The sequence below is a fragment of the Lissotriton vulgaris genome, unplaced genomic scaffold, assembly GCF_964263255.1.
Source record: "Lissotriton vulgaris unplaced genomic scaffold, aLisVul1.2 SCAFFOLD_211, whole genome shotgun sequence".
NCBI classification, from domain to species: Eukaryota; Metazoa; Chordata; class Amphibia; order Caudata; family Salamandridae; genus Lissotriton; species Lissotriton vulgaris.
Genome location: NW_028251874.1, coordinates 2,167,895 through 2,186,374, shown reverse-complemented (window position 1 = coordinate 2,186,374; position 18,480 = coordinate 2,167,895). Strand labels below are relative to the sequence as shown.

General features: G+C 46.5%; 1 protein-coding gene and 1 pseudogene across 2 annotated transcripts in view; both read left to right on the top strand.

Annotated features, from left to right (window-relative positions):
* Positions 1–18,480, top strand: part of LOC147662735 (uncharacterized) — a 209,026-nt pseudogene that overhangs the window by 32,928 nt on the left and 157,618 nt on the right. The gene's annotated exons all lie outside the window — the stretch shown is intronic.
* On the top strand, positions 7,169–9,625 carry LOC147662736 (uncharacterized). Its single transcript, XM_086950949.1, has one exon. The coding sequence runs from the start codon at positions 8,009–8,011 to the stop codon at positions 9,272–9,274; it is 1,266 nt and encodes a 421-aa protein (XP_086807075.1). The 5' UTR covers positions 7,169–8,008; the 3' UTR covers positions 9,275–9,625.

Below are 18,480 nucleotides of genomic sequence, written 5' to 3'. Positions count from 1 at the left end.
ACAAAGGTTTTTGATTTGTTAACAAGCAGACCCAGTTCAGCCTTGAAAGTTGAATAAGAGCCAATCAAGCGCTCTAGGGCCAGGGGTGTCCTGGCCATCAAAACCGCATCATCTGCATAGAAGAGAGCAGTCAGCGATAAGCCACCTGCTGATGGAACATCTCTGCACTGTGCAGTCAAAACTTCATTACATTTATTGGTGTACAAGGAAAAAAGAACAAGGACAAGGACACACCCCTGTCGCACCCCCTTTTTAATTTTAAATATTTCCGAACATTCCCTCTGTTTACCAAAACTGACTACTGCCCCTGCCTCTCTATAGGTCTCCCTAATATAAAGAATTATGGAGTTGTCCACGCCCATCGCCTCCAAAAGAACCCACAATTTTGAGTGGTTTACACAGCCGAAGGCCGCGGATAAGTCCGCATAAGCCATATAAAACTGGCCTTTTTTTGCACAAACATATTTTGCTGCAAGTAAGGGTTAATTTTGTCCGTGGTCGATCGTACCCATCCCCTTTCTAAAACCGTATTGTGTCTCAGCTAAAACATTATTAACAAATGCCCACTCCTCTTGTCTATTTTGGAGCAATCTCTCCATTAGTTTGGCAGCGCTATCCAGCAGGGAGATTGGGCGGTAATTTACCGGATTCGAGGGATGCCCCTTCTTATATATGGGTATAATCACGGATTGTTTCCAAGCTACCGGGGTCCCACTTTGGAAACTGTATTAAAAACTTGGGTCAAGAGTGGAACCCAAACATTTTTATGTACAAAGAAAATATCCCCATCTGACTCTGCTGCCTTTAGGGCAGGCGATTGAGAGAGTGCAAGCTCAATTTCCTCTAATGAGAATTCTATCTCCAGATGGGCCGTCATCAAGTCCTAAGGTTTTTTTGTTGCGCTATCCATCTCTACATTAAAAATGCTCTGGAAGTGAGACCCCCAGGTCGATTGATCTATATGAATATCAAGAGAGAGGCCGCCCTGATCCTGCTGAAAAGGGGCATTTACCACCCTCCAAAATGCCTTGCTATCTTTACTCCTCGAAGCCTCACACAAATTTACCCATGATTCATCCTGTAACTTCTTTTGGCTCACCGCCCTAGCTGTCTCATAGTCAGCTCGTAGCTTCCTTATCAAATCTTTGTTTCTGGGACTTGTTTTAAGAGCAGTGCGGAGATCTTTGGAGGCATTTGAGTAATTTGTCTCAAACCCCCTTATCGTCGATGGAGTGTTTCTTGTAGCTGGATGTAAAAGATTAGAACTTATAGATGTTAGAATTTTACTAAATGCTATTACTACTTGATGACTATCAGTGTTGGTGTCTTAGCAGGATTCAGTGTCAGGTAACAGCTCCTTTACATCCTTTGGGAGAAAGGAAAAAGGGTTCATTTTCTCCCATTTAAGAGTAGATCCACTCTTCCTACTCCGAATCAGTTTTGGGGCAAATATAGAGCTTGACTTAGCAGAAAGAGGCCGAACAAAACAAAAAAAGCATGATCACTGAACTGTGTCAACGCGGCTATGGAGGACTTAATTCATCTCTTAAAATTAGTCTGAATAATTGTAAAATCAGATGTCAAGGTAACTCCAGTAAGTTGAAAAGTGGGGAGGGGTTGACCAGTCATGGGGTGATACAGGTTTATTACAACTAGGTCCCAAGTTAATGAAAAACAGTTTGAAATGTTTGCGTAGTTATGATGCATAAAATGGACTAGCAACAAATCATTAGTGTGAGTTACCCCACAAATACGTTGGTCTGAATTGGGGCTACAGTACACATGAAAATCCAGAGCTCAAATAAAAAAAATTTAACATGATTGGTATGTTAACAGAGTTTCCAATATTCCTGCCAACTCATCTGTCACCTGTGTACAATTCTTAAAATTATCTTTATAAAAATGAATGCATAACAAATCAATTTTCCCAGAACCTTCAGCCACGATGACATGAAAATGGGGCGAGTTATTGATAAAGGTCAACTTACCTAGGGTGATCAGGTTTGCTGCAATTCTGTTTAAGCCTCCTTTAGATCTGCCTGCTGCTGATGGAACAGCTGGCGTAACAAAAGAGCTGTAGCCGTTTATAGATAGACTGCTCTGTCCAATTTTCCTGAAAGCAGATAATATCAGAATTCGTAAACACTTTATACCAATTTTGATTATCCTTTTTGTTTTCATAGCCCGCTATATTCCTAGAGAGAAACTTTATATCACTTAGGGACTCCTGCGACCAAATTGCTGTTGGTACTTATGAGAAGGATGATGTAGGGTCAATTGGTAAGGATGTAATACTGCTTAGTGGATCTAAAATAACCAACTGAACCCTCTCCACGGTTACCAAACCAGAAACCATTTGAAAATCGTTATAAAGAACAGACTGAGGAGGCAAATAATTTAGTGGAAAGTTCAGTCAATCACATGCCTCCATATCGTCCAACAATGGGTACCTATTTGATAGAGCAAGGGCATCAAAAGCCACCTGGGCAGGCTTATGACCAGTTCTCACTAAAGAAAGGACCTGAGTGAGTACGGTGGAAATACATACTGGTGCGGACCTTTAAAAAATGCCAAACGAGACTGCATAAATCTGAGAATGTAGTGAAGGGGCAAACGGTAAACTCCCTAATGGGTCTCTCACTAGCCATTCATTATCAAAGGTTAAAATAACCAGTCATTATCGGTTGTTTTTACATCAGACCCAATTCACTGCGTTCTTCTGGCCATTATCAAATGATTTTGGATGAGATGACCTTGATTAGAGTTTTGAGTCATCCAGTGTCGAGCCTTGGCCATCAGCTGAAGTGAAGATTTTCTAAGATTAGGACGTAATAAAGGCACGTTGACTAAAATTTGAACATAGTGACAAGCTGCAGGAGGGAAGTTCATGTATTGTTGATTTGGTCTGCTATTGGCCTGAGTAGACGGGAGATTTACCATAACCTGTGGTCTTGATAAGTCGTGTGATTGCCCCTTACCCATAGAATCTTGTAAGGTCACCTGCGGTGGGCAACACCTAGGGACCAAATCTACATGGTCTGGACCTATAGGATCCCTGCTGGGGGCCAACTGATTTTCAACACAAGGATGACCAATGGAAGTAGAGGGTGATTTAGCTAACTCACGACCAAGGATCATGTTTTCACAATTAAAACGCAAAGTATGACTTTCACAATTATAGTTTTTTAAGAGTTTTACAGACATCAGAGGGGATGACCTTAAGTGCAATCTATAGAATCTAAACGGGCATAGATTGGTTGCAAAAGTTGTTTAAAGTTATCAAGAAGATCACACCAATATGAGGGAAATGTAGTCTCTGAATGTTGCTGGCCATTCATACATGTGGAACTCGCTGGCATAGCGGCCTTTCTGATCTTGTTGGCTGGTCACATGGAGGGCAGTATCGCATAACCTCTTTTTCATTTACCATTTACAGAGGTAGCGTCAGTCGGTTTCCCACTAAATGTAGAGGCAGGCTGGGAATGTTCGGGGGTTGGTACAGAGACTGCCGGAAATTCTGGAAGAGAAACCCCATATAGTTTCTTTACACCGCCTTTAGTTGGAGAAACAACTTGATTAGATGACTGCCCTATCCCTGACTCCAACGAAATTCTCTTTTCTGAAAGTATGATTTATCGATGTTGCCTTGGCCAGAAAGGTATCTAAAGAGGTAACAGTTACCGCCTCTGTTGCTCTCAGCTTTTTCTTGCCCAAGGTGGGCCTGTAATGGGGGAGTGTAGAAGTTAGAGGGGGGGGCCCAGCCCAGCCTCAGACGGGCATGGAGGGTCCGCCCTTGGCCCGAGCGAGGCCCATGCATTGGTACCACACTGCTGCCTATAAGCATCTCCGGGTGCCGGAAGAGTGATGCTTTGTGCAGTGGAGCCTGGGGGCTGTAGTTCGTGCCCTGGCTCTGCTCCGATGCGGCCCCCACAGCGGGACCTAACTGCTGCCTTTAAGCGGCTCCGGGTTGCGGTAAGAGTGATGCATTGTGTGGTGGAGCCTTGAGGCTGTAGTCACTGCCATGGCTCTGCTCCGATGCGTCCCCGACTGCTGGACCTCACTGCTGCCTTTAAGTGCCTCTGCACACAGGAAGAGTGACGCAGAATGTGGTGGAGCCTATGACCTGTAGTCAGTGCCCCGGCCCTGCTCTGATGCATCCCCAGGGAATCTCTAATAGAATGCTCTACCTTGCACTCACTTCAATTGTCCAACTTAAGCATAATTGGAGACTTGAATCTTTTCTTCATCTTGATCTAGTCAACAAGAAAGAAATCCAGGACTTTACTAATGACCTGGCCCCTTTCCAATTAGCTCAGTTAGTAAAACATTCAGCTATGAGGCCGGCCATCTTCTGGACCCTTTTTTTCCAACCTGGCCACCCTTCAAACTGCTCCCCCTGTTCCAGTGACCTGATAAAACCATTATATGGTGCCTATGACCATTGATACACCTAGCTTTGAAAACAACATTACCGGTAACCCCACAATGAGAAAGCAGTAGCATAAACTGGACCCTTTTGCCTTTTCAAGGTTTATCGAAAGGAGTGTGCCTCTATTAGACTCCAATAGAGAACGGGCGGAGACTTCCACCAAAGCATGGAAATATTCTCTATTGTGAACAACCTGATTAAACCCACCTCCACTCCTGGATTAGCAGAAGCTTCTAACAGCCACTGCAGCAAGCTTGGTCAATTATCTTTATCTTTACTTTAACAGGGGTGCGAAAACAGTCAAACCTGTCTCTCTTGATACAGTGACCTACCCCTCGCAATGGGCTCCCTTGGACCAATTGGCTCTACTTGACGCAGATTCTATTTCTACCTTAATGCATCAAGTGAAATCTGGATCTCTGGATGATCCATTTAAACCTGAATATATTTAAAAATTTCAAGAGAGCGTCACACCCATATTTCTAAAATTAGCCAAACTTGCTGAGCTCTGAAGAAGTATCAATATCATGGGAACACGCCAAGGTTATCCGTCTTCTAAAAAAGCCTTCGCTAAATGCCACTCAGCCAGAAAACTATTAACTCATTTCTCTTCCGTCGTTTCTGTCCAAGGATGAAGAGAAACATGTAGACAATCTCCTAACCAAAATATTAGAACAATATAAAATGTTAGATTGTTCCCAAAATGGATTTAGAACATACAACACCGAAAGCGAAATTGCTCTTTTAACAGTTACTGAATCCCTTTGCAGTACTGCAGATGCCGGCAAATCCTAGGCTCTGATACTCATAGATTTAAGTGTGGCCTTCAACCCTGTCTCACATGCAATAATATTAACTCGCCTCACTGACCTGGGGGTACAGGGCAAAGGTCTGGCCTGGTTTACCTTCTTTTTAACGGAGTGGTCTTCTAAAGTTATACCCCCCTTTCGTCTCATCACAAAGAGGACTGGCTCCTGGCATCCCTCTGGGTTCGGAACTCAGTCCTACCCTTTTTATTATTCACATCAGACCTCTGGTGGAGGTAGTGAAATATTTTGGAATATGGCCAAATGGATGCACGACAACTGTTTAAACTGAACTAAAAAAACAGAGATCCAAGGAGTACCCAGCCTAGCTGCCTGGATGCAATTTTACATGCCCTCCAGAACACTACGCTCCACCAATCTATACCTGGCCCACATCCCTCGTCACAGCAGAGCCAGAACGGGAGGTTCTCCTTCCATGTCTAAGCTCCGAACCGATGGAATTCTATGCCTCCTAACCTTAGAAAGCTTTTCCGCAAACAGTGGAGGACACAGCTCTTCTCCATCTGGACTGACAATTTTGCCTCTCTGCCACTGTGTTTCTTAGGATTCTTTTATGTCCCTTGATGATATTGTCTGACAGGTGGACCCTCACCTTCCCCTCAGGCCAGGCTGCCTTCAGGTGTTGTGCTTTCAAAGGCTCGGCTCCCCTCTTGTAAAGGGTGAAAGTGGTAACACCCTTGCAGCAAGTGCCTTTATCAGCCGCAGTATTAATATATAGTGCACACCAATTCCCAGCCCAGTAAAGGCCTGAAACAGACCCAAAATGGAGCATGTACCTGCATGTTATATACTTCCTAGAGCGTTACCTTTATTATATACTTCCTGGAGAGTTACCTTTATTATATACTCCTTTATTATATACTTGCTGGAGCGTTACCTTTGTTATATACTCCTTTATTATATACTTCCTGGAGTGTTACATTTATTATATACTTCCTGGAGCATTACCTTTATTATATACTTCTTGGAGTATTACCTTTATTATATACTTGCTGGAGCGTTACCATTATTATTTTCTTCCTGGAGCGTTACCTTTAATATATACTTCCTAGAGCGTTACCTTTATTATATACTTCCTGGAGCGTTACATTTATTATGTACTTCATGAAGAGTTTTCTTTGTAATGCAGCCTTGAAAGTGTTACTGCTGTTATACAATTCCTAAAACTGAAGTGACAGCAACACATCCTGAACCATCTCTTCTTACACAATCCCTTCTTGTTTAACCCCTTCGCCGCGGGGTTAATTCCCCCACGGCGCTGGGGGAGGGAGGGTGCACGCAGCGCCACGGTGCTTGTGTCGAGCTCGGCTTGTCACGCTGCACGGTGGTGCTGTGCTCATTACGAGTTAAGCTCGTCATGGCCACACCCGTTCCCGTGGAACGCTAAGCACAGCAGGGGAATTATCCCCAAGTGTGAGCGCCGCGCGGGTCATGACAAGCTCAGCTCGTCATGAGCACAGCGCAACCCTGCCTCATGACAAGCTGATGTCGTCATGAGCACGGGAGGGGTTAAATGAAATCTTAGCGATGTGCGTCTTCGTAAAGCTGTACCTCTAGCAAGTGGGCACTCCATGTGTGCTCTTTCTGTACTAAGTTACTGTGTAAACACCGAAAAATCACCTCCTTTTCTGAATTAAGTAAAATGTGACATGTTCTATAGAACATTTAGTTAAATATCTGTGTATGGTGAAATATCTCTTGGTAACTTTCGTTAATGGTAATGACTAGATGTCTTTTACAACTAGTTAAGTATTGTGTATTCACATGCTCTTACATTTCCATTTAGTGATTTTAAATCTCTTTACATCCAATAGGAAACCAGCCTTGAATGCATAAATGATCGTGAATAATGACAGTAATCGTGAAAATCTGAAAAAAGTGGTTAGAAAAAAAGAGTTCCAATATTTAGGAAAAGGTCTGCATAGAGACTGAGGAACCTGAACATAAACTGATAGATCCTGGAAGAGGCAGTCAAGAGCAATTCAGTGGATGTAAGAGTCTGAGCTGTGCACCTCCACGCAACAGGACTAAGAAATGACCTCTAGAAAATTAAGGCAACAACACTAACAAACCACTTCCTGTATAAACAGGCCTCCACAACCAGCTTTGATCATGTGTTCGGTATGAGGTAGACACAACATTTCTCTGCTTCCTGTAATGATGGCAGACCACCATTCAGCGTGCTAGGTGTATTGTAAACTGTTTCTGGCCAAACCACAGGAACAAGAGAAAAGCACAAGGGAGAGGAGCCAGACAACTGAAGGGTACAGGAAAGAGAGGGTCTCTGATCTACAACAGACTGTCCCAATTTGCTTCGACCCGAAGAAGACTGATCTTCACTCATGAACATGTGAAGCCATTCCACAATATAAAAACATAACCACCTACAAAGAAGCTTTACTTGCCACAATTATAATATATGTAGTTGGTGAGTCTTGTATTTCATTGTGAAATCTGATATTAACCATCCAAAATACCACAGACATACAGGGAATATGAGAATAACACAAGTGCTTTATCAACCATGTTAGCTCCTCGGGAAACGCAGTCATGGGATGCAGACAAATATAAACACGACCCAGAGACACTAACCAAGAAAGAAAAATCATACACAAGCAGCAAGAGCTTTAGTTTGTGATCACTACTAAAGAGCCATCAGCAAACACACGCAGGAAAAGCAACGTGCAATTGCAATGAATGTGTGAAGAACTTTAGTCAGTTAGCACTCCTAAAAGATCATCAGCGAATACACATGGGGGAAAAACCGTACCATTGCACTGAGTGTGTGAAAAGCTTCCGTCAGTTATCACAACTCCAAGTTCATCAGCGAACACACACAGGGGAAAAACCGTACCATTGCAGTGAATGTGGGAAGGCATTCAGTCAGTTATCAATTCTTCAAAGACATCAGCGAACACACACAGGAGAAAAACCATACCATTGCAGTGAGTGTGTGAAGAGCTTCAGTCAGTTATCACAACTCCAAGTTCATCAGCGAACACACACAGGGGAAAAACCATACCATTGCAATGAATGTGTGAAGAGCTTCAGTCAGTTATCACACCTGAAAAAACATCAGCAAACACACACTGGGGAAAAACCGCACCATTGCACTGACTGTGTGAAGAGCTTCAGTTATTTATCACAACTACAAGTTCATCAGCGAACACACACTGGGAAAGAAAAACCATACCATTGCAATGGTCACTTATCAATTCTTCAAAGACATCAGCAAACACACACAGGAGAAAAACCATACCATTGTAGTGAATGTGTGAAGAGCTACAGTCAGTTATCACACCTGAAAAGACATCAGCAAAAACACACTGGGGAAAAATCGTACCATTGCACTGAATGTGTGAAGAGCTTCAGTTATTTATCACAACTCCAAGTTCATCAGCGAACACACACTGGGGAAGAAAAACCATACCATTGCAATGAATGTGTGAAGAGCTTTAACCTGTTATCAAATCTCCAAAGACATCAGCGAATACACACTGGGGAAAAACCATACCATTGCAGTGAATGTGTGAAGAGCTTCAGTAGGTTATCACACCTCCAAAGACATCAGCGAACACATACTGGGGAAAAACCATACCATTGCAATGAATGTCTGAAAAGATTCAGTCAGTTATCAATTCTTCAAGTTCATCAGCGAACACACACAGGGGAAAAACCATACCATTGCACTGAATGTGTGAAGAGCTTCTGTCGGTTATCACACCTACAAAGACATCGGGGAACACATACTGGGGAAAAACCGTACCCTTGCAGTGAATGTGGAAGTAGTTTTAGTGATTCCTCAAATCTCAGGATTCATCAGCGAACACACACAGGAGAAAAGCCATTACAGTGCTGTGAATGTGTGAAGAGCTTCAGTGGGTCATCAGACCTACGAAAACATATTCAAACACACACTGGGGAAAAACCATACCATTGCAATGAATGTGTAAAGAGATTTAGTATGTTATCAAATCTTCGAAGACATCAACGAACACACACAGGAGAAAAACCATAGCATTGCAATGAATGTGTGAAGAGCTTCTTTCGGTTATTGGCCTACAAAAACATAAATGAACACACACTGGGGAAAAGCCATTCCAATGCAGTGAATGTGTAAAGAGCTGTAGTGGGTCATCAGACCTACAAAAATCAATCAGTCAATCAGTAAATCAATCAATCAATCATTTGTTAAGCGCCCTTCATACCCAAGAGGGTCTCAAGACGCTGGGGGGAGGTGGGGCCGCTACTGATCGAACAGCCAGGTCTTTAGTATCCTCCTGAAGGTCAGCAGGTCTTGGGTCTGTTGTAGGCTCAGTGGGAGTGTGTTCCATGTCTTGGTGGCGAGATGGAAGAAGGATCTCCTGCCGGTGGTTGTTCTTCTGATGTGCGGACGGTGGCGAGTGAGAGGTCGGCAGAGCGTAGCTGGCAGTTGGGTGTGTAGGAGGAGAGCCGTCTGTTTAGGTAGGCTGGGCCGGTCTTGTGGAGTGCTTTGTGTGCATGGACGGGAGGCCAGTGCAGGTTTCTCAGATGGGGGGTGATGCGGCTGTGTCGTGGTATATCGAGGCTCAGTCATGCGAGGCGTTTTGGATGCGTTGTAGTCGATTGATGAGCTTGGTCGGGGCTCCTGCGTAGAGGGCGTTTCCGTAGTCGAGTCTGCTGCTGACGAGGGCCTGGGTAACTGTCTTTCTTGTATCTGTCGCGATCCATCTGTAGATCTTGCGGAGCATGCGTAGGGTGTTGAAGCAGAAGGAAGAGACGGCGTTGACTTGCTTGGTCATTAAGAGCGTTGAGTCGAGGATGTGCGTAGTCGATGAGGGTCGGGGCGGCCCCAGTGCCATTGGCCACTAGGAGTCATGCCAGGCTGATGGGTTGGAGCCGAGGATGAGGACCTCCGTCTTGTCCGAGTTCAGCTTCAGACGACTGATCTTCATCCAGTCGGCGACGGCCTTCATTCCTTCATGGAGGTTGTCTTCGGTGGTGATGGGGTCCTTGGTGCGGGAGAGGATCAGTTGAGTGTCGTCAGAGATTATGTTGAGGTTGTGCTGTCAGGCGACTTGTGCGAGCGGGGTCATGTAAATGTTGAACAGTGTCGGGCTGAGGGAGGATCCTTGGGGAACGCCGCAGATGATCTCGGAGACTTCGGAATGGAACGAGGGGAGGCAGACGCTCTGGGTTCTGCCAGAGAGGAAGCAGGTGGTCCATTCCAGAGCCTTGTCTTGGATCCCTGTGGTGTGGAGGCGTGCGTGTAGTGTGCAGTGGCAGACGGTGTCGAAGGCGGCAGAGAGGTCTCCCCATTGCAGTTTCCCCATTGTCTAGCAGGGTCCTGATGTCGTCGGTGGCGGCGATGAGGGCGGTCTCGGTGCTGTGGTTGCTGTGGAACCCTGACTGGGAAGGGTCCAGGATTCTGTTCTCTTCAAGGTATCGGGGTAGCTGTCGGTTAACGATTTTCTCGATTACCTTGGCCGGTAAGGGGAGTAGAGAGATGGGTCGGAAGTTCTTGAGGTCTCTTGGTTCTTCCTTGGGTTTTTTGAGTAGGGCGTTGATCTCGGCGTGTTTCCTGCTCTCTTGGATGGTCACGGTCTCAAGGGAGAGATTGATGATGTTGCGTAGGTGGGGTGCGATGGAGCTGCTTGCTTTGTTGAAGACGTGGTGCGGGAATGGGTCTGACGGAGAGCCGGAGTGGATTGTGCTCATGGTCTTGATGGTGTCATCGATGCTCACGCTGGTCCAGGCTAGCAAGGGGACGTGGTCCATGGTGTGCAGAGGGTCTGTTGTCTTGCTGTTTGTTTGGGCTGTCTCGGTGTTGAAGCTGTCGTGGATGTCTGCTATCTTGCGGTGGAAGAAGGTGGCGAGGGAGTCGCACAGGGCTTGTTACGGCGGGATATTGTTGGTGTTGGAGCTAGCGTTCGAGAGTTCCTTCACGATGTTGATGAGCTCCTTGCTGTCGTGTGCATTGTTGTCAAGGTCGTCTTTGAAGGAGGTCTTCTTGGCAGCCCTGATGAGGTGGTGGTGGTTGCGGACGGCGTCCTTGTGTGCTGCGTGGCTGTCCAGAGTTTGTTCACTGTGCCATTTCTTCTCTAGTTTCCGGCAGGCTTGCTTGGAATCTAGGAGTTCTGGGGTGAACCAGCTGGCCCTCTTGCTGGTGTCTCTGTGGGGGGGGCTTCTTAAGCTGAGCCAGGGTGTTGGCACAGTACTCAATCCAGCGTCTGATGTTGTGACTAGCGACGTCGGTGTTGGAGGGTTCGGTGGGTGGGCTGAGAGCGAGGTTTGCATGTCTTCAGTGATTTTGCTCCAGCAGCGGCGGGGGATCTGTTGGGTGCGGTGGTGTGTGGTGGGTTTCTGGAGGTTGATGTGGATGCAGCGGTGGTCGGTCCAGAGGAGTTCAGTGGTGTGGCTGACGGAGACGTGCGGGCTTGAGGAGAAGACGGGGTCGAGCGTGTGGCCGGCGGAGTGGGTGGGCATTGTGACGAGTTGTCTCAGTCCGAGGTTGGCGAGGTTATCGATCAGGGTTGTGGAGTTGTTGTTGTTCTCAAGGTGAAATTTCAGGTCTCTGAGGAGGATGTAGTCAGTGGAGGTCAGAGCGTGTGTGCTGATGAAGTCGGCGATGGAGTCGCTGAACTGGGGGCGGGGTCCAGGGGGTCGGTAGACGAGGGTGCCTTTGAGGGTGGAGTTGGGGTCTGTGTGGCTCTGGAAATGCATGTGTTCGGCGGTGCTGAGCGCGTCATCTGTGCTAGTCGAGACCCTGATGCTGTTCTTGTGGACGATAGCGATTCCTCCTCCGACTCCGTTGGTGCGGTCTCTGCGGGTGATCTTGTAGCTGTCTGGGATGGCTATGGCGTTGTCGGGTGCGGAGGAGTTGTTCAACCAGGTCTCTGTCAGGAAGGCGACGTCTGGGGAGGTAGTGTTGAGCAGGTCCAAGAGCTCGAAAGCGTGTTTACGTGCAGAGCTGGTGTTCAGTAGTATGCATCGGAGGTGATCAAGGTCTTTCTTGGTTGGGTGGTTCGTCGGCTCTATGGCAGGTGTGCGTTTCGGGGCGACCTTGAAGCAGTTGTGGGTACGTCCAGGGTTGAGAGCGTGCAGAGTGCGGGCGTCGTAGTGGCGGCGGTCGTTGTGGTGGGTACGGGGGCCAGGGGTTCTGGCGCTGGGCGCAGTCCAGATGCGGGCGGGCACAGACGGGCTTGTCATGCACCAGCGGCGCTACCGCGCTGAGGCCGGCATGTGTAGGGAGGTGGGAGTGAGGAGCAGCTGGGAGGCGGGAGGCAAGGCCAGCAAATGGGCAGTCAGGTGGGCGGAGCCGCAGGGGACGCAGCGACGGGGAGGTGAGGGGCCACGAAGGAAACAGAAGGCAAAAGTGCACAGCAATTGAGGGGGAAACGAGTGGCACAGAGGGCAGAAAGGTCATAGAAAGGGCAAAAAGGTCACAAGAATACAGGGGGAAACGAGTGGCACAGAAGGCAAAAAGGTCACAAGAAGGGCAAAAAGGTCACAGAAAACGGGGGAAACGAGTGGCACAGAGGGCAAAAGGTCACAAGAAAGGGCAGAAGGTCACAACAAACGGGGGAAAATGAGTGGCATAGAGGCTGAAAGGTCACAAGAAAAGGCAGAAAAGGTCACAAAAAACGGGGGAAACGAGTGGCACAGAAGGCAGAAAGGTCAAAGAAATGCAGGGGCAACTAAGCAACAGAAGGCAGAAACGGGCAGAGAGACATGGGGGCCGCGAGGGGAGCAGAAGGAAAAACCGTGCCGAGAGACACGGGGGCATCCAGGGAGAGAACAGGCACAGGCGGTGCTGTGCGGAGGGTGAGCGATCTACCTGGAAGGATCAAGGGTCGCTCTCCTCACCGCGCAGCGGCCGGCCTATATAGGGGGGTGGGAGGGAGGAGCAGCTTGGAGGCGGGAGGTGGGGGCAGAGAATGGGCAGTTATGGTAGCGGGGCCGCAGGGGACCCAGCGGCGAGGGGCAACAAAGGAAACAGAAGGCAAAAAGGCACAACAATTGACGGGGAAACGAGTGACACAGAGGCAGAAAGGTCCCAGGAAAGGGCAGATGAGGTCACAAAAAACGTAGGGAAACGAGTGGCACAGAGGCAGCAAGGTCACAAGAAAGGGCAGAAAAGGTCACAAAAACCAGGGGGAAATGAGTGGCACAGAGGCAGAGAGGTCACAAGAAAGGGTAGAAAGAGGTCACATAAAAAACAGGGGGAAACGAGTGGCACAGAGGCAGAAAAGTCCCAAGAAAGGGCAGAAAAGGTCACATAAAACGGGGGGAAATGAGTGGCACAGAGGCTGAAAGGTCACAAGAAATGGCAGAAAAGGTTACAAAAACGGGGGGAAACGAGTGGCACAGAGGCAGAAAAGTCCCAAGAAAAGGCAGAAAAGGTCACAAAAAACGGGGGAAACGAGTGGCACAGAAGGCAGAAAGGTCACAGAAATGCAGGGGCATGCCTCTCCTCATACATCGAGGACAATGGCCTTTTAGCTTCCCACCAGGCGGGCTTCCGTCCTGGCCATTCTACAGAAGCGGTGGTTCTAGCGGTCTTAGATGAACTCAAGGGCAAGGCAGATGTTAACCTTCCCCAAGCCTTGGTACTTCTCGACTTGTCCGCTGCGTTTGACATGGTCGACCATTCCATTCTTCTCGGCCGTGTCTGCGCAGCGGGCATTCGGGGCGCGGCCTTCTCCTGGCTAGCATCCTTTCTTCAGGATAGGCATCAGGCTGTTCATCTCTCCTGTTTCTCTGCCCCCTCTTGTCCGGTCACCTGTGGAGTTCCTCAGGGCTCCTCTCTTTCCCCTCTCCTCTTCAATCTGTACATCTGTCCCCTTGTTTCTTCTCTTCTCAAGCTGGGGGTCTCTGTATATAATTACGCAGATGACCTCCAGCTTGTCTTTGATCTGTCTTCTTCTCCCGATTCTATTCCCAAGTTCAGTTCCACCCTTATCTTTATCTCTTAGTGGATGAGCGCCAACCATCTTAAGCTCAACCCCGATAAGACGGAACTTGTCCTCACGGGTGGCCCTTCTAACCCTTGGTCCCCTGCACATTGGCCCCCTTCTTTTGCCCCCCCCCCCCACGCCCTCTTCCTCTGTTCGCACCCTTGGCATTAAAGTCAGCTCTGACTTAACCATGCACAGCCAGATCAGCTCTGTTGTGTCTTCATGTTTCTTCTCCCTCCGTCTTATTCGGAAAATATCTCGCTTTTTCACCATCGACGCGCTTAAAACCATAGTCTTGGCTTTAGTCATCTCACGCCTCGACTATGGCAATGGCCTGTACGTGGGCATCCCCTCCCACGAATCCCGACGATTACAGGCCATTCAAAACCAGGCTGCCCGTCTCATTCTCTCCCTCCCCAAATCCTCTCACATTACCCCGGCTTTGAAATCCCTTCACTGGCTCCCCATCCGCTTCAGATCCCTTTTCAAACTTGCTTGCTTTGCCTTTCGCGCCCACTCTCGCTCTGCCCCTGCTTACATCACTTCCCTCATTTCTTCCTATGTTCCCAGTCGCACCCTCCGCTCTTCCTCTCTCTCCCTTCTTCACATTCCCCGCTTCCGCAAATCCAGATCCGGGGGCACTCGTCTTTCCGTCTTGGCTCCCCAGTTCTGGAATAGTCTCCCACTTCATCTTCGCTCCATTCCTATTTTTAGCCACTTCCGTAAAGCCTTAAAAACTTTTCTTTTTTCTTTGGCTTTCCCTTCTTAGATCCCCTTGTGTCCCCCTCTGTGAGTTCTGACCCAGGTCCCCCAGCGCCAGGAAGCCGCTTGGCAGCAGTGCGCTTTATTAAATATTGTTTTCATTTCATTTCATTTCAACAGAAGGCAGAAACGGGCAGAGAGACACGGGGGCCGCAAGGGGAGCAGAAAGAAAAAACAGAAAGAGAGACACTGGGGCAGTGAGGGGAGAAGAAGGTAAACCGGGCAGAGAGACATGGGGGCAGCGAGGGAGAGAACGGGCACAGGCGATGCTGTGCGGAGGGGGAGCGACCTACCTGGACATATTCAAACACACACTGGGGAAAAACCATACCATTGCAATGAATGTGGAAGTAGTTTTAGTGATTCCTCAAATCTCAGGAGTCAACCATCTGATTGCAATGAATGTGGAAATAGTTTTAGTCGTTCCTCAAAATTAAGGAATCATCAGCGAACACACACAGGGGAAAAACGTTCAAGTGCAGTGAGTGTGTTAAGTGCTTTAGTCAATTATCAGAAATACAAAGACAACAACGAACACACACAGGTGATAAACCACTACCACTGCAGTGAATGTGAAGGTAGTTTTAGTAGTTACTCAGTATTAAGGAACCATGAGCATACACACCCAGGTGATAAACCCCTACCACTGCAGTGAATGAGGAAGTAGTTTTAGTGCCCCTTCAACATTAAGAAATCTCCAGCGAACCCACTTAGGGGAAATGCCATTCAAGTGCACCACACAAACACAAACAGGAGAGAAACCATACCATTGTAGTGGATTTGGAAGTGTTGTCGGAAGAATTTATAGCTAACTACAGAGATTAGTGGTAAAATCTATAAACACAGCACAAATGAATACGTTTAACAAGCACAGACTGGAGAATATTTCTAGCTGATTTTGATGTTTGGTAATTTTGTGCAATAACTGGTTCAATGACAGCTGCTAGAGAACAACGTCCAAAGACACAAGAAGTCAAAGTAGGAAATTATGACCAGTAACTGAGAGTTAATGCTTGCAGCGCACAACATTTACCTCCGAAGCACTGACTTGGGAGACATGATGCTCAATTCACTCATCACATGCATCTGTTAATGCACCCACCATAGTAGCACTTCCCCAGAGGTGTCCAATATCAAGCTGGGACCCTTGGGAAATTTGCTGGCTCACCACTGACTGTAAATGATTCGGCCAGATTAATTTGATATGAATATATTTTAGACCTTTCTTATTTACAGAGAATCAACCAACCAACTCCTAACTGGTGAAAGGACAGAATCCGTGCATGATGGTGAAAGTATTGATCAGAGAGAGAGCTGACGAAAAGTTTAGTTCTTAATACGTTTCTGAAAGATTGACAGATAAGTAAAGAATCTTGAGCAGTAAAGAATTCCAGCACTTACAGTCCAGATCTATCAACTCCCTACTTTACATTTGTTGAACCTTGTCACTGGAAAAACAATCTGGATTTGGAAGTAAAGGAACAAAAAAGATACTGATTTTTGATACAAATGATATTCAGGTTTGTTTTTACAAGTAAAAATAAACTCTTGTTTCATAAACTGCCGGTGAATGAATGGGCATAAAAAGTATGTGCTGCCTCGTGAGCAAGCAGTGAAACTTTGTGATGCAGTTGGGACGTCCTCCGACCACAAATAAGATGGATCGTAACATTCTGAATCATCTACAAGGTGCTCTTGTGTTGCTGTAGCTGTCAAATAAACAGTGTTCTTATAGCCCAGACTTGCCTAGAGGAAGGAGTTCACCGATATAATATGCACATCAGAAGAGAGGATACATCTCCAGTAGCCAAAGATAGTAGAAATGAATGCTTTCCACCAAGTTCATTTTAACAAATTGTTGAGTCTAGGATGTTCTTTCTGCTGTCGACCATCATCATCATCACTACACCACCACACAGCCAGTCAGTAACAGGAACGAGACTGCTCTTCAGCACACCCATCCTTATACATTACACACTACAGGGGTTTACCCCAGGGCCAAACTCACTTTACTTTCACGTTAACAGCAACAAGTTCTAAACTGAACAAGTGGTTTGCATGGCCATTAGTGGCATAAGAAATTTGAAACCCGAAACTTTATTAATCTGTATTAACAATACATAACCAAACATCCAAACACCACCCATGTATAGACATCCAAGAGCCTTTAAAAACCACACTACAGACGTATGTACCCGGATCAAACTCAATTTACTGTAACAGTAACATGAACAAAATTATGGCAGAGCAAGAACAATCATGAGGATATGAAATTTACACAATGATGACTAGATTTTACATATTAATACGAAATGTATGTTTTTAGATATGTAATAAAACATTACATTTATTTGAATTCATGGTATTTGACTACTGATTGTATAGGAGATCTTAAATGTGATTTATTCCCTAAACTATAAAGATAATTTGTGAATCTCGGGAGACTGTGTTATAGTCAACTTTGATGACCCAGATACAGCTGAGCACATTTGCTCCTGGGGTACGCCTGCAACGAAAGATGGGATTGATACAAAGACTCTCCTACTTCTACCCCCCAACACCCCGCTACAATGAGGGTCCAGAATGGAACTGGCCCCAAGTAGGAAGCTGGGACACGAGAAGGGACTGGGTTGACTGGTCAGGGTACGGTAGTAGAGATCCCGGCCCTACTGTAGGCTGGAGAGGGATACCAGTCGCAAACAGATTTAACTGTTTAGAAATGGTCGATTGACTACCATTGCGTACTGGTCAGGGAACTAGGGGTCAAATGCTTTTAGGGCTTAAACCCCTACAACCCCCTCAACCACCATCAAGTTACTTGAGATCCTCCTCCATAAAAATAAGCCCTGACAAGACCAGGGTACAACAATCAAAACTATCTGACTCCCCCTCAAAAATAATCCCTGACGTAATAGAGTCCCCAATCTCTATCACTGAATCAAAAAAGCCACCTTGTATTGTGGGGAAGGTAGCTCCCGCAAAGAATGCAGAAGTAGGCTCACCCCAAGTGAACTCTGTAACTGCTGATGTATCCTCCAAAATACATCCTACTGTCCCGGAGTTAGATTTAAATGCATTTTCTGGTCCACTAGTCCCCATTTCCTCTTCTGAAACTAGCGACCCGACAATCCTTACTTGGCCCCTTTCCGTTTTATTCTGGAACGTTGCGGGGCTCCGTTCCAAGTTAAAACACAAACCATGGCTAGACACAGTTAGAGTACACCAAATAATATGCCTGCAGGAAACCTGGGCCATTGACCCACTGCATATTGTAGGCTATAAAACATACCATGTTCCAGCTAGCTCCAAAACTCTTGGCAGACCTAAGGGAGGTCTTGCAGTATATATTGCAAACAACTTACCTTCTATGGACATCATTGTTCTCCAGTCTGGCGAAAATTTTCAAATCCTAAAGGTCACTTTCAATAAATGTATGGTGTATTTTTTGTTTAACTTTTACAACAATCTCCAGTTAACTGAATGTGTAAAAGTTTTATCCGAAATTACTTCTTTCTTAATTGATCAG

What these genes read in the sequence shown, in the direction of transcription:
- LOC147662736 (XM_086950949.1), top strand. Translation starts at nt 8,009, where the DNA reads ATGGGGGAAAAACCGTACCATTGCACTGAGTGTGTGAAAAGCTTCCGT.